Raw genomic sequence first — 15826 nt, 5'->3', positions numbered from 1 at the left:
ACTCCAAAAAGGGAAGAAATGATGGGGAAGATGACCACAAGGCTCTGAACTCCAATACTGTCAGGACCTGGAAAGAGAAGAGAAAAAAGGAAAGATATCTGGAAGTAGTAATAGGTATAGGTGTAACTTAAGAAGAAAAGGCAGGACCATAGAAAAAATGGGCAACAAATACAGATAGATAGATAATAGTCAACCCACATCTGTGACCTTGGGAGAACCTTTGCAGTTTGCAATGGGGGGAACAGCAACACAGAACTCTTGTGGTGGGAATGATGTGGAATTACAGCCCTGTTATGTTGTAATTTTGTAAGTCAATATTAAATTACTAATAAAAAACACTGACATAAAAAAACTGCAAGCAGGTGGACAGGCAGGAAAAAACAGAATGGTTCTAAATCCCGCCCCCCCACACACTACCCCCCCCCCCCCCCACACACACACACACTCACAGGCACACAGAAATAGCGCAGAGCTGCTTACCACAGGTCAAGTCTCAGGTGTTGGCCCTTCCTGGTCTGGCAGCACTTATTCCAGGATCAGGGGCTTCCATGCGGCAGGGTTGGATCGTGCAGCATCCTAGGTGCCCCAACCCCATGTGCCGGGTCGGTACCAACAAGCACAGTGTCTTAGGGCTGCTGGGTGGGCCCCTCGCCCTGTCTTGTCTTCTCACTCCCAGCTGTTGACTCCAGTGCCAGGGAGGAGAACAGAGCAAGCAGTCCATTTTACTCCCAGGTGCCTCCAGCCTCACCAGGGGAGGAGAAGGTGCTCTGGTTTGTGTGTGGCAGCTCTGGGCAGACCTCTGTAGTCTACGGCAGGATTTCAGGACTTCTCCAACCTGGGGGTCACTTTGAGTCCACCCACAACCCCAAGCAAACAATTCCTTAAACCTCCTTTGGCTGTCACCACTGAACACTGCCCTTGTCCTGTCTTTGACCCCAACCCCTCAAAGCAGGAAACTCTGGGCCTTAGTTGGTAGAAACCTCACTGTTACGGGCTGAACTATGTCCCCCAAAAAGGTAAGTTGAAGTTGTAACCCTTAGAACCTATGATCCTGACCTTACCTGGACACTGGGTTTTTGCAGATCCTAACTAAGTGAAAATGAAGTATCAGTAAGTCACACTGGATTGGGAAGGGGAGGGACCCAAACCCAACAACAGGAATTTTAAGAGACGAAGGAAGGTTAAACAGACACAGGGAAGACAGCCATGTAAAGGTGGAGGCAGGGACAGAATGGTGCACCCACAGGCCAGAGAAAAGGAAAAATGGTCAGAAATTGCCAAGAGCTGAAGGGGCAGGGAGGACCCTCCTCTAGAGCCTACAGAGGGAGCTTGGACCCACTGCAACCTTGAACTTGGACTCCTGACCTCCAGGAATGGGAGGACACATTACTTGCTCCAACATCCTGCAGGCACTCCCCCCATTGCCAGGGCACCAGAATCCCACCCCAAACCAGCAGAAGCCACAGTGAAGGCTGAGCAGACAGTGATGGTGCCTCCAGCATTTTTATGATGAGATAGCAGGGGGTTCAGGGCTGACAGGGAGCCACCCAGGGTCCCTCAGAAGAGCTCCAGGACGGCCTCCACTGTGCTCTGCCCGAAGATGAAGGTGCCCACGAGCACGGAGACCACTCCCCACGCCTCTAGGCCACACCTGCCAATCCAACACAAGACTCATCAATACACATTTTATGGACAAACTAGCCCATCCCAGCACACAGGAAACCTCATACTGGAAGCCTGGCAGGGTCATTTTGGAAGCAATTCAGAGAACTCCCCCTTCCCTGCAGGGATGCGTTTCAGACAACCAGACAAGTTGGTACCATAATGCAAACAAGTTTCCCCATCTCTTCATAGTCTCCTTCCACCTCGAGTCTTTTATTTTTCCCCTCCAGGGTTATCGCTGGGGCTTCATACCTCCACTGCGAATACACTACTCCTGGCAGCCTTTTTTTTTTTTTTTTTCCATTTTGTTGTTGTTGTTGGATAGAACAGAGAGAAATTGAGAGGGGATGGGGAAGGTGGGGGAGGAAGAGACAGATACCTGTAGACCTGCTCCACTTCTCAGGAAGAGACCCCCTGCAGGTGGGGAGCTGGGGGCTTGAATCAGGATCCTTGTGCTGGTCCCTGCACTTCATACTATGTGCATAGCCTGGTGTGCTACTGCCCAGCCCCTCCTAAAGTCTTTTATATCAAAGACAGTAAAGTGTGGCAGAGAAAAAGGAGAACAGTCCCTTTCAAACTCTTTTTGTTCCTTTTCCTTTTGGTGGGATGTGAGCCCTCTCCGCTCCCCCCCCCAAAAAAAAAAATGAAGAAGGGCAGAAAGGGAGTAAATTCCCAAGTCACACTGGTTGAATGAGGAAGGAGGGTGAGGCCAGGCTATGAGCTCCATCCCGTAACCAGCAGACAGAGATGAGGGCATTAATATGACCCCCACTACGTGGTGAGATCACAGAGAATCCTGGCCTCCTTAACAAAATCCACAGGCTCTGTTGTCATGGAAAGATGACTCTAGAAAGACAGCAGCTGAGAGCTACAACTCGTCCTCTGGAGAGCCCACCCAGCTGAAGGGGGCAGGCAGGTGAATGTGACCCCACTCTTGGGGCTGCTCTGACTGATCAGAAGGCCCTGCAGCCCTCCTGGAATTAAAAATACCTTGAAAGAACATTAGTAACAGCTGTCCTGAGCTTGGACCAAGGGAAGAAACAAAGGCAGCAAGACGTAAAAGCACACAATGGGATAAGCCAGGGAGGCGTCAGCTGACAGTGGGAGTCAGGTTTAGAAACTGCCAGAGAAACGCTTCTCAGTCCAGAAGGGAACCAAGCTGAGCCTACATGGTGGGACAGCAGCCCCTGTGGCTGGAAGAAGGTGAGCAGGGCCTGCAGGTGGGGCCTGGGTCCTCGGCTGCTCTAGCTTGAGGGCATGTGAATGGGGGGTGAATGGTGGTCCCCAAATTCACATCCACCACAGGTCCTGTGAATGTGACCTTAACTGGAAATAGGGTCTCTGTGAATATGATGCAGTTAAAGCCCTGGGACTGAGATGTCTCTGGATTTGGGGTGGTACCTAGATTCCATCACTGGAACCCTCATAAAAAGAAGGTGGTCTGTACCCCCAGAGGAGAAATGTTAGGCAAAGATGATTAGAAGGCTGTGCAACCCAATTCTATAAGGACCCAGTGAGAGAGAAGAGGAGAAAAAGACATTTGGAAGTAGTAATAGGTGTAGGTATGCCTTAGAAAGGAAGAGAAAGCAGAACCATAGAAAAAGTAGGCAACAATACAGATAGGTAGACGACAGTTAAGGAATAATAGTCAACTCACATCTGTGACCTTGGGAGAACCACTGCAGTTTCCAATGGAGGGAACAGGGAGATAGAACTCTGGTGGTGGGAACAGTGTGGGATTGTACCCCTGTTATCCTGTAATTTTATAAACCAATATTGAATCACTAATAAGAAAATCTAAAAAATAATAATAATAATAATGAAGGTGGAGGGGATTTGAGATGCAGACTCAGGGAGAAGCTGTGTGAAGACAGAGGCAGAGCCTGGAGGAAAGTGACCACAAGCCAAGGATATCTAAGACCCCAAAAGCTGCGAGTGGCAAAGGATGGAACCCCCTCCCCAGAGCCTCTGGAGGGAGCCAGCACCTCAGCATCAGACTTCTGACATGTAGGAGGATAACTGTCTGCAGCTTTAGGTTCCCCTTCACAGTCATTGATAAGGAAACCCCAGAAAAGAAGCACAGCACCGCTATCTGCCTCAGCCTTAACACCTGTGAAATACAGCAGGAGTCATACAAACTCAGGTTCTCTGGGGGGCGTGTGAGGTTCCAGGTGTCACTGGCACACATTTTCCCAAGTGTAGTTAGAGGGGAAAGGACACCACTACACCACATCCAACTCACACCTGTCGGAGGTGGCATCCCTGCACAAAGGGACAGGTCAGAGTCTCTGGGGTCACCAGCAATGTGAGCAAGGAGGCAGTAAGTGCTCCGTCTCTGGTCACTTGACCGGGTTGAATCCCAACTCTGCCCTTGTCCAATATGCTGGGCACCAGCTTCTGTGTCAATGTGTGGGATACGGACACCCCAGTGTACTGTGGGGGTTGGGACCTGAGAGCCCAGTGTACTTGAAGCCCTTTGCACATACACCAAGGTCTTCCAAGAGGAAAAGGGGCAGGCAAAGACGGGAAGAGCTGTGCACTCTCCTCGTGGCCTGACTTTCTCATACACAGGACACAGAACCTGCCTGGCCCCTGTAGCTGTCAACCCCAACCCTTGTCCACCCAGGCCCTTCAGATGCCCAGCCTGGAGATACTCACTTGACTCTCGGTCTTATGGGTTCGATGCCAATGGCACAGATGAGGCACAGCCCTGCAAAAGAGATGCGTGTCAGCCAGGTGCTTCATTATTAAAAACTCAAAGGTGCGGTGGGGAGGGGGGAGTGGAGCACCCAGTAGAGTGTACACATCACAGTACACAGGGACTTGAGTTCAAGCCTCAGTCCTCACCCGGAGGGGGGAAGCTTCATGAGTGGTGAAGCAGTGCTGCAGGTGTCTGCCTCTCTCCCTCTCTGTCCCTTTCCTCACAATTTCTCTATCAAAAAGAGTAGGTGGGGGGAAAGCTGCTGGGGAGGCTGGATTTGTTGTGTGGGCACCAAGCCCCAACAATAACCCTTCGTGGTGACTAAAAACAGACAAACAGCCAAAGAAGGACCAGCAAGATAGCTTATCTACTCTGCTTTGCACAGGTTTGAGCCCAGCCCCCCCACACAGGAATAAGCTTCAGGGCAGTGGTCTCTTTCCCCCCCTCTCTATCTGAAAAAGCCAGCCCACAGCAACAGCGAAACAATTATAAAAACAAAGTAACCTGGGGCCTGGGCAGTGGTATACCCGGTTAAGTGCACATAGTATTACACTCAAGGACCTGGGTTTGAGCCCCCGCTGCCCCATGCAGTGGGTACTCTTCATAAGCAATAAAGCAGGTCTGCAAGTGCCTCTCTGTCTCTCTCCATATCTGTCTCCCCCTCCTCTCCATTTCTGTCCTATCAAATAAAATGGGGTGGGGAGAAAAAAATGGCCACCCGTAGCTGTGGATTCATAGTGCCAGAACCGAGCCCCAGCGATAACCCTGAAGGCAAAAAGAAAAAACTAAAAAAGCAACCCTGAGCTGGCCCGAGTGCAGCCAACACCAGCAGTCCCCAAAGACTCAGGATGCCGGCAACCTTCTGTGCAAAGTACTCTGCTGGTCAGGCCTGCTCCTGGTGAGGCAGCACAGGGTAGGTTCCCGCTCAGTGGCTACATGACACCTTGGCCTCTCTGAGCCTCCACCTTTCAGATGACAAAGACAGCGGAGCCTTCACAGAGTAGGAGCTCTGTGATGAGAAGAGTCTGGGAAGCAGTCAGCGGATGGTCTCTGCCATCACTATCTGCCCCGTTCTTTCTCTCCTTTTTAAACTGTTCTACTGGGATTCAAAGCAGACAGCTCTTATCCAAAGCTTCCACTGCATCTCCCCATCCCACATTTGCGGTGGTGCCAGTCCCAGAAACAGCAGGAGGTGAAAGGTACCACTCACATGTCAGCACCAAACCCAACTTACAGTGTTAAGACTCCAAACAAGCATGGTTCACCCACGGCTCTCAACTGGGGTCCAGGAAGGAGTCCTCTAAGCATCCCACCCCACCTCAACACTCCTCCCAATCTGGGGCAGGACAGCGACCACATATGCCCCCCAGTTCCAAGCCTTCATCGTGACAGCACATGGGATGGGGTGGACAGGGCTGGATTCTCCAGTTGCTTGTCACATAAAGGTATCTTGGCCTCCCGGGTTGCCAACAAAGATCCCACTTTTTTAAAAATATTTTTTATTAATTTATTATTGGCTAGATACAGAAGTTGAGAGGGGAGGGGGAGATAGAGAGGGAGAGAGACATCTGCAGTCCTGCTTCACCACTCATGAAGCCTTCCCCCTGCAGATGGGGACCAGGGGCTTGAACCTGGGTCCTTGTGCACTGTAATATGTGTGCTTAACCAAGTGCGCCACCACCTGGCCCCCAGATCCCACTTTTAAAAAATATTTGTTATTTATTATTGGACAGAGACAAAAATTGAGAGGGCAGGGGAAGATAAATACCCCCAGCCCTGCTTTAAAGCTCATAAAGCTTTCCCTGTACAGGCGGGGACTAGGGGCTTGAACCTGGGTCCTTGTGCACTGTAATGTGAACACTTAACTAGGTGAGCCACTGCCTGGTGCCATTTTGTTTATTTTCCCTCCACCACAAATGGGTGGTGGTCTCTCAGACAGCTCCTTCTGTCATCCTCAACTTTTCAGTTTTTCCAAGAATTAAGAGACTCTCACTGTCCACTGACCTAGGTCCTTGACTTATGCTTAACTTCCCCATTCCAGTGTAGGGGAAAGCATTTCAAACCTCCACTTATGCTTACTGTAACTTTCCCCAACACACACCTGCTTCTTGCCTGTTTGATGCAGGGGCTATGGTAAGATGTCAGGACATTGTGCTCAAGGTTCCCCCAGGTTCACTGTGTGTTCCACCCAGTTCCTCTCCCAGTGGAGTTGCAGGGTCCACTCATAGAATGTACACTGGGGGCCGGGCAGTGGCACACCTGATTAAGTGCACATAGTACTAAGCAAAAGGACCCAGGCAAGGATCCAAGTTTGAGCCCACAGCTCCCACCTGCAGGGGGAATGCTTCACAGAGGTGAAGCAGGTCTGCAAGTGTCTATCTTTCTCTCCCTCTCTATCTCCCCCTTCCCTCTCGATTTCCCTCTGTCCTGTCCAATAAAAATGGAAAAATGGTCCCCAGGAGCAGTGGATTTGTAGTTCCAGCACCAAGCCCAAGTGATAACCTTGGAGGCAAAAAAGGAGGAAGAGGAGAACGTGCACTGATGGGCCATCTACTGTACATGGGGCACCTCCAGGCTCTGATGCACCTGTACCTACAGTACGTGAGGCACCTGGCTGTGGAGCACCTGCTGAGCTCTGAGCATGCCCACTCCGCGGGGCTGGGGTTTGTCATGAGAACCAGAGGCCCTTCAGCAGGCCCTGGTTGACCCCAGCCTGGACCTCACTGGGCCTCCCCGTCTGAGTTTGAGTTTGAGTTTGAGCTATCAGACTTAGGCCATTTCCACTGCACCTTCTCACCATCACTTACACTAGGGGAAAATTTTAATTAATTCATTAATTAATTTATTTATTGCCTCCAGGGTTATCGCTTAGTGGTATCTTTGCTCCTGGCAGCCATTTTTCCTACCATTCTTTCTTTGTTGTTTTTGATGATTATGTTGTTTGTTGGGTAGGACAGAGAGAAATGGAGAGAGGAAGGGAAGACGAAGGGGGGAGAGAAAGATAGACACCTGCAGATGTGCTTCAGCACTTGTGAAGTGACCCCCTCCTCCGCCTGCCAGTGGGGAGCCAGGGCCTTGAACCAGGATCCTTGAGAAGGTTCTTGTGCTTCACGCCATGTATGTTTAACTCCATGTGCTACTTCCTGGTCCCTGAAATGTTTTCTTTTTAAGAAACCTGTCATCATAGAAACTATATGTGCCTCTTGGGTGTGAGGCTGATTTTCCTGGAGTGCCTCTGGGCCCTATGAACTCCCCTGGATAAAATATATATTTAAAAAAAAATCAAACAGTGGCTGGTAAAGATAGCTCACCTGGAAGAGTAAGGGTGCCTGCTTTGCCATGTGTGAAACTCAGATTTGAGTCCCCAACACAGCATATGGTGGCATGGAGAACTGCAGCACTCAGGGCCGCTGTGGTGCTGTGGTTGTCTTTCCCTTGTCCTCTCCCTCTATTTGAAAAGCCTGTAATGGTGAAGCCCTAACAGTGACAGGAAGGAAGGCAGGCAGGGAGGGAGGGAGGGACGGAGGGAGGGAGAAGAAAAGAAAAAAAAAGACAGGAAGGAAAAGAAAAGAAAAATAGGAGGGGGAAGAAAAGGGAAGGGAAGGGAAAGAGAGAGAAAAGAAGCCAAATCTCATTGTGAGCGAACCATGAGGAGGTGGACAAAGCTTTGAGGTCAGCTCAGCCTGCTGCACACAGACCATACCCAGGAAGACTCTGGGCCCCTTCTTCCCACCCAAGGAAGGGGCGATAATAGGGAATCCCGTCAGTACCCCCACTGCAGACCATGAGATGACATGTGGCTTCCAGTACAGGACTGAGAGCAGAGAGAAGCTGGGGAGGATGAGAAGTGGCAGGCCAGAGAGTGGGGTCTCACCTGGGAAGATGAAGATGAAGAAGGAGCTGATGCCACCAATGAGGCTGATGATCTTGCCGAGGTCAGGCAGGAAAAGGGCCATGGTGAGGGTCACAGTGACCCACAGGATGGTCAGTGGTATGCGGACCCACAGCCCCATGGGGTCAGCCAGGGCTCCACACGTGCACACCCAGTGGCAGCACCTCCTCCAGAAATCCTGCATCACTGACCTGGAGACCATGGTACCAGGGCACAAATGGGCTATCAAAGCCTGGGCTCTGCACCCCCCCATGGGTGTCCCAGTACCCCTGTTCCCTGACTGTCCTGTGTACCGTACAGGGCTCCTGCTCCAAGCTCCACCCCAGGAGTTTTTCCACAAGGGCTTAGCCTACAAGGGGCCAACAGAGAGGGCCACACAGTGGGCATAAGGCCCAGAGGCCTGGGGCTGGGTGGTGGTGCAACTAGTTGAACACACATGTTACAATGCACAAGGACCTGGGTTTGAGCCCCCAGCCCCTAATTGCAGGGGGAAAGCTTTTTGCATGGTGAAGCAGTGCTGCAGGTGTCTCTCTCTCTCTTCCTCTCCATCTCCCCTACCCTTTTGATCTCTGGCTGTCTCTACCCAATAAATAAAAAAGGCTCCTAGTCCTAACACTGGCAGCTGAGCCAGTCTGTGAGAATCACCTCAATTCTCTGCCTGTTTTCTTCTCTCTGGAGCCAAGAAACCACAGCCCCTTGGACAAGACTCACACCGTGCCAGGCAGGTGCTGAACCACCATCAGTGCTGTGGGGACCAGTGTCACTGAGCCAGGCCTCACCTCCCCAGGAAGAGCACGATGGGGTAGACAGTCACGATGGAGACAGCAAAGAGTACTCGGGCCACGATGATGACCACGTCATCGCCCGGGTAGGACATCAGAATGTCTGTGGAAACTTCAGCCCTGAAGGTCAGGAAACCGTAAACCCCTGTGAGGTAGAAAAGATGGAAACACAAAGCTAACTACTCCCTTGGACACAATATACTGACAGCACCCAGCTTCTACCACACCGCAGGTGTCCATAGGATCTAGAGGACAGACCTGGAAGGATTCTCCCTTTAGCCTTTTCCCAAGGCTTCTCTGTACTAAGGCAACATGACACCAACCAGAGTTAAAACTCCTGCTGAGGAAAACTGTTTCTCCTCCTGCCTTCAACAGCACCAGGCATAGGTGCACTGACTTGTCCATAGTGGTGCACTGTGGATCCTGGCTGAACTCTGGAAACCATCAGCCTGCCTTTCAGGCACTGTGCCTCCAGCTCACAGGCCCTAAAGCCACCATCAAGTAGTGAACTCATGCTCCGGATGAGGAAACCAAGAACCAAGACATGCCAACAATTGTACAGAATCATACAGCCAGGTATAGCTGAACCAGGATCGGGGGAGCAATGCCTCCCCCCATGGCCACTACAGCCTCTGAGCATCTGGGTCTCTAGCCTGTCTTGGGACACCCATCCCTGGCCAGGAGCAGTGGCTCCTTTTGGCTTCTCTCCCAGTCTCTTCCAAGAGATACCATGATCTTGCTGACCAGCTGCCTGGAGGCAGTTCTCAATCACCAACCCCAAATTACAGACTGACAGGGTTTCTCCCTGACAGTGAGGCCCTGACATATTTGAGGTAGCACAGGGCTGAAGTTGGAGACTTCTCAGATGAATAAAATAAAGTGGCACTGGGAAGGAGGATGGCAGTAGCCAGCAGTCACCCTGAGTGGGACCTGAGCTGTTCTGTGGGTGAGTGGGTTCTGTCACCTTTAAGATGCTTATTCCAACTCAGGGCTGTGAGAGCTCAGCCATCACATCCAGGAGAGTATTTCATCAACCATGATTCATATACTGTGACAACCCTGATTATTATCCCATACACAGAGAGCAGGTGGGGGTGGGTGGATGTAAGAGCAGAGGCTTTGGAGACAGCCAGGCTAGGGTTCAAGTTTCAGCTCGGCTCCCCTGGACAAGTCCACTGAGGCTCAGTTTCTTAAGCTATGATGAGGCCCCTGCTCTGGGATGTTGAGGATAAAGGGTGACTAGGGAGATAGCTCAGACTACTAGAGAATCAACTTGCATACCTGAGGTCACAGAGACCACAGGTTCTGTTGGGCCTTAAAGCCAGCCCCCCTGCTCTGCTTACATAATCATTGTTTTACCTGAAAGATCCCCACCACGGTATCCCCTCAGGGTATTGCTAATTCAGTTAGAACCACCACAACAGTTGCTAAGGACCCTTTCACCTTCCCAGCATGCCTTTTGCCTCTCTCCACCCCCTTTCCTAGCCATTTCCGTTTCCGACTTGCCACTTCCCGTTTTTACCCTATAAAACCTGCTGCTGTTCCAGTTTTGCTCTCTCCACACCCGACCTGGAGAAGGGCTGGCATGTATAGCGGGAGGCGGCCATTTTGCTAGCTCCACGTGGCCTAAAACCACATGCCCGCACCCAACTCTGGGGCGTCTGTGTGAATAAAGATTTGCGTTCCTGCTCTGCCACAAGTTCCTGGCCTCTTCTCTCTCCCCCACGATGCAACGACAAGGTTCAATGCCTGGTATTGCCTTATGCCATAGATGAGCAGGGCTCTTGTGTCTCTCTCCATTCTCCCCATTTCTGTCTCATAATAATTCACTTTTTTAAAGGAGCAGAAAGGTGAAGACACTCACGATGCTATCTCTGTGCTCTGAAACTCTTGATTCCCATTACTTGCACCCTTCCATCCCCACGGAGCCCCAGCCAGGTTCTTACCTGTCAGTGAGTAGATGAGGCAGCAGGCCAGCAGGGACAGCACAGAGACCAGGGCCCAGTGCCACAGGCCCTGGTGGCGCATGCTGCTGTAGATGGACACAGCAGCCTCGTGACACTGCAAACAGAGGTGAGGCTCAGCGGGAACCTGGCCACTGGGGACAGCTGCACCCAAGCAGTCTATGTGGTCCCCAAAGAAGGCAAAGGCCCAACCTCCACCAACAGCAGAAGGCACAGGTGCTTTTGTGAATATCCACACACAATGGGACACAGCTCTGAACACAGAGGGACTGCCCGGACTGTTGCTTGGGAGAAGCAGCCGGATGCTAAGAATGTCCCTATGGATGTGAAGTTCAAGCTACATGTTCCACAGGCCAGGATAGGGCTCCTGGTCCCACAGGACTGATATCTGGGGATATCCTGTTGTGTTGTAGGACAGTGAGTGGCTTCAACCTACTACATGCCAGGGGCACCCCAAATGTGACAACCAAGAATGTCACCAATGTCATATGTTCATGGCCAGTGCCAAATGACCATCCCTCACTGTGAGGGGCAAGACAGTCCTCAGTGAGGACCACTACTACAGATAGATGGTGGGGATTGTAGTCTCAGGTGGGTACTGTTGAGTCCAAAGTTCATGAGGGAGCCTTCCTGGTGGGGCTGACCTGACTGAGGTGGCCAGGACACAGTATGCTTTTATATTTATTTATTTATTTATTTATTTATTTGTTTTTACCACCAGGGTTATTGCTAGGGCTCAGTGCCAGCACCATGAATCAACAGCTCCTGGCTGCCCTTTTTTCCTTCTAATTCTTTTGTTACTATCATTAGTTAAGACAGAGAAAAATTGAGGGAGACAGAGAAGGGGAGAGAAAGACACCTGCAGACCTGCTTTCCCATTCATGAAGCAGACACCCTGCAGGTAGGGAACAGGGGCTCAAATCTGGGTCCTTGCACTTGGTGATATGTGCGCTTAACCAGGTGTGCCACTGCCTAGCCTCAGGACATAGCATGCTTTACATAACTTCAATGAACTTCATTGTCATCAAGTTTTTCTGTGTGAAACACATACATATCGCCAAGATCCCAAGCCCTGAGGAGATGCTTCATTTTCTGGGCCAGGTCTGAGGCCATTTCATGTAGGCCCAGGAACCCCAGCTATGCAGTCCTTTCTCGGTGAGAAAAGCTGCTGTGCTTAGTGATACCAAGGGGGAAACAGGATCTTCCCAGGTAGGATGGACTCCCACTATCAAGGCACTTCACATTATAGCCAAATTTAGCTCTCCCTGCCCTCCAGGGCCCTTGGGGAAGGGGGGATGGTCAAATACCTCACTCTCCTGAGTTGGGTTCCTGTTTGCTGTCTCAGTTTCCTTTGCCTAGATTCTCCCCTTGGCCAGGCCACTCCTCAACCTTGAGGAAAACCATAACTAGCTGGGCTGTGTACCTGCTTTGTCTCCACCCTTGTGTGTGAGCACATGCAGGTTTATAGCATCTGACCGCTGACTGTCTCACAGCAGGACCCCCAGGCCCTTGGCAAGCATTTCTCTGACCTTGTAGGAGTTCACTGGCCTGCAGGCAGGCTCCATGAGGCAGGGAGGCATATGGCCCCCCTTGAGGAAACAGCCAACAAGCAACGGATTCCTTGGATGGATGTTCCTGCCTCCAGTACTCCAGGGGGGCATTTCTGGGGTACATTCCACACACTTCTAAGTCAGCCCAGTGCCCCCCTCAGGGGTCTCCATGAAACTCTTTGTCCATCTTCCCTTCAATTTCCAAGATGAAATGAACCCTTGGGCAGGGGTAGATAGCATTATGGTTATGGAAAGAGACTCTCATGCCTGAGGCTTTGGATCAATTCCCCTACTACCACCACCACAAGCCAGAGCTGAGCAGTGCTCTGGTGTTTCTCTGTGTCTTTCTCTCTCTGCATCTCTCTCAAAAATAAAAAACAAATAAAATACTGAAAAAAAAACAGAAATGAACCCTGTTGAAACAAATTAAAGAAAAAAAGAAAATTCTGCTTGGGGCAATAGAATCATCCAAATGTGAAGTCCCAGCACCAAAAAAAACAAAAACAAAAACATACCAATGAGACTGAAAGTTGGCTCAGCCAACAGAGAGCCTGCCTTACACACATGAGGCCCTGGGTTCAGTCCCTGGTGCCACACAATAGCAACAATGACAAAACAAGTAGAAGTCCATGGATGGCTGTGCTCTGTACTCTATCATAAACAAACAAACAAACAAACAAATAAATTGGGGGCAGGAACATGTCTCAGTGGTAGAGTAAGCATAAACCCTGAGTTTGTTATTCAGCATGAGTAAAAGGTTACACACACACACACACACACACACACACACCAATAATCAGTGCCATACTTAAGCAGGGTCAGAAAGGCTGGGAGCAGAGGTTATACCCCAACTCTGCTCTCTTCAGGTCCCTCTAACTGTGTAGGCTTGAGGGAGGGGGTTCCTTTGCTAAATTTAGGGAAGGGTGTCTGCAAACCAGGTTAGAACTCCTGGTGAACACAGGTGGCCCTACCCCTCCCTCTCTGGCATGGCCTCCACCAATCACCCCATTTCCTGTCCTCTTCATCTACATCCACCCCACCCCTACCTGCAAAGCCCTGCTTTTCACATTTCTCCCCAACTCCCCATCACCACAGCCCGTGTCCCTGGAAACGCAACCCAGGCCTTGGTTGCTAGGAGAAGCAGATGAGAGAGCACAGGCAGGCAAAGGTGAGGGGGGCACCCCTCAACAGCATCTGGAAAGTAGCCCCCCCAGCATGCGCCTTCCACACCATCTGCTGCTCAGGCACTGGAGAGAGGTGGTGAAAGCACACCCAGACACACAGCTGACAGCAAAATCATTGCTTTTCATCTTTCAAAATATTGGGTGTGCGTGATAAAATGTGAGACATTCTGTAAGTGGCTTGCTATGCCCCAGAAGCCTGACTTCTTCTCTAAGGAAGAAAAACAGCATTATTTCCAGACTTCTCTTCTCCTCTTTCTTTCTCTCTGGTGGTGTGGGTGCCAAAAATGGTACTAAAAGAAAATGCAAGTGGCTGCTGTTGCAAGTGGAAGGTATTGCAATGGCTAGAGCACTGAACCCTCAAGGATGAAGTCCCAAGTTTGATGCTCAGCATTGTATCTTACAGAGTGATGCTCTGATTCATGTTCTCTTTCTATCTCCCCCCATCTCCTTCTCTCTCATATTAATAAATAATATATTTTTAAAAATAAATAAATAAAATGCAAGATGGAGACTAGACTCAGGAGCAAAATTATAGGCAGAGGACAAAAGGCACAAGGTAGAAGTCAACACCCCTGTCGACCTTGGACTGCTTTCCTTTGCCGACTAGACTTGACTTTGGGCTTTGCTGGTGATGGTGGTGATGGTAGTAACTTTAGGAGGAAGGCAAGAATTTCCTCAAATAGTGAAAGAACAGAGTCAGTTAGCCATGTTCTAGTGAGATCAGAAATCCTGAGAGACCAGCTGGAGGTCTCAGAACCCTGCCTACGCACACTTGGTTCACAGTGTGCCTAGGATCCCTCCCTCCAGGCTCACCTGCTTTCTGACCTGGCTAGAATGCTCTCTCCCTCACTTGGCCACTCCAGCCTTCCTCTCATGTCAGTGCCCAAATAGGCAGCTCTCAGTCTTCCCACCCAGGGTTATATCACACTCCCACCCTACTTGGACACCATGCACAGACCTGCCCTCATTTCCTGCCTCTTCTGCCCAATTTCCTCACAGTCAGCTGCCCATCCCCAGTCCCTGCCAGTCCTCCTTCACCAAGGACTGTGGGCAAGAATCTACCTGCACAGTGATGTGCAAGAACAGACAGCTCTGAGTCTCCAGGCCAGGCACAACTTGACTCAGAGATGAAGCCCAGGTCCCACACTATTCCCCAGGCCCAACAGATGTGTTGCTGCTGCCCAGCTTTCCAAATTCAATAGCAAGTCACACCTCACAGAGCCCAGACACCAACGCACAGTCACAGGCCCTGGAAGATCCATCTCATCTTAGAACAAGCTTTCAAACTTCTCTCCTGACAGGAGGCCACGCTCTTCCAAGGGAGCAGGGAGCCACCCACAGCCACCAAATGTCACACTCAGCACAGATGCTGATTACCTGGAAGCCGAAGCAGATGGTGGGGAAGACACTGAACAATGAGGTCCAGGAAGGGCTGTGAACAGAGGAGAAAAACAAGTGCTTGTCAAAAAAAAGTTTCTTGTAAAAAACCAACTTGATGATTTTTAAATAAAAGCAGAAAAATCTATCTGAGCACTGGACTGCAAGAGATATTTTGAATCACTGCATCCACTGCTGGGTCTGAGGAGGATAGAAGGATGGGTGTGGAATATGGCACATTAAAGCACATCCTTACTGACATTACAGTGGTTTGACATTCTCCACACAGACAGATCAGGGTGGCCACCATAAGCCAGAGCTGAGCAGTGCTCTGGAAGGAAGGAAGGAAGGAAGGAAGGAAGGAAGGAAGGAAGGAAGGAAGAAAGAAAGGAGAATACAAGAAGACAGGAAGAAAAACCCACCTGCAGGGGGAAAGCTTCACAAGCTGTGAAGCAATGTTACTGGTGTCTCTCTCTCTCCTTCTCTATCCCCCTCCCTCTCAATTTCTTTCTGTTCTATCAAGTTAAATAAAGTTTAAAGAAAAAGAAAGGGAACCTTCATCCAGGGAGCCTGCAACATGCTCACCTGACCGACTGCCTCCACTCTGGAAGGGACACAGCAGAACAGCCCAGAATCCCAGACTAGGATGTCTTTGTGTCCCCTGGTCTGTCCACAGTCCTCCTCAGCAATTGTGTCAGTTCAGGAGGAGGACAG

General features: G+C 50.5%; 1 protein-coding gene across 1 annotated transcript in view; it reads right to left on the bottom strand.

Moving 5' to 3' along the window:
* Nucleotides 1–511: 511 nt before the first annotated feature.
* SLC38A8 (solute carrier family 38 member 8) overlaps nt 512–15826 on the bottom strand; it is a 28715-nt gene continuing 13400 nt past the window's right edge. The window contains exons 6-11 of the mRNA XM_007528358.3: nt 15113–15167; nt 10984–11098; nt 9035–9182; nt 8238–8446; nt 4321–4372; nt 512–1651 (exon numbers count right to left, since the gene is read on the bottom strand). Of these exons, the coding sequence (XP_007528420.2) occupies nt 1558–1651; nt 4321–4372; nt 8238–8446; nt 9035–9182; nt 10984–11098; nt 15113–15167 (673 nt within the window). The 3' untranslated portion in view covers nt 512–1557. The remainder of the gene's footprint in view (nt 1652–4320; nt 4373–8237; nt 8447–9034; nt 9183–10983; nt 11099–15112; nt 15168–15826) is intronic.

This window comes from Erinaceus europaeus, chromosome 2, assembly GCF_950295315.1.
Source record: "Erinaceus europaeus chromosome 2, mEriEur2.1, whole genome shotgun sequence".
Taxonomy (NCBI): domain Eukaryota; kingdom Metazoa; phylum Chordata; class Mammalia; order Eulipotyphla; family Erinaceidae; genus Erinaceus; species Erinaceus europaeus.
The sequence above is the reverse complement of the archived record's forward strand: the minus strand, read 5'-3'. Positions and strand labels throughout refer to the sequence as shown.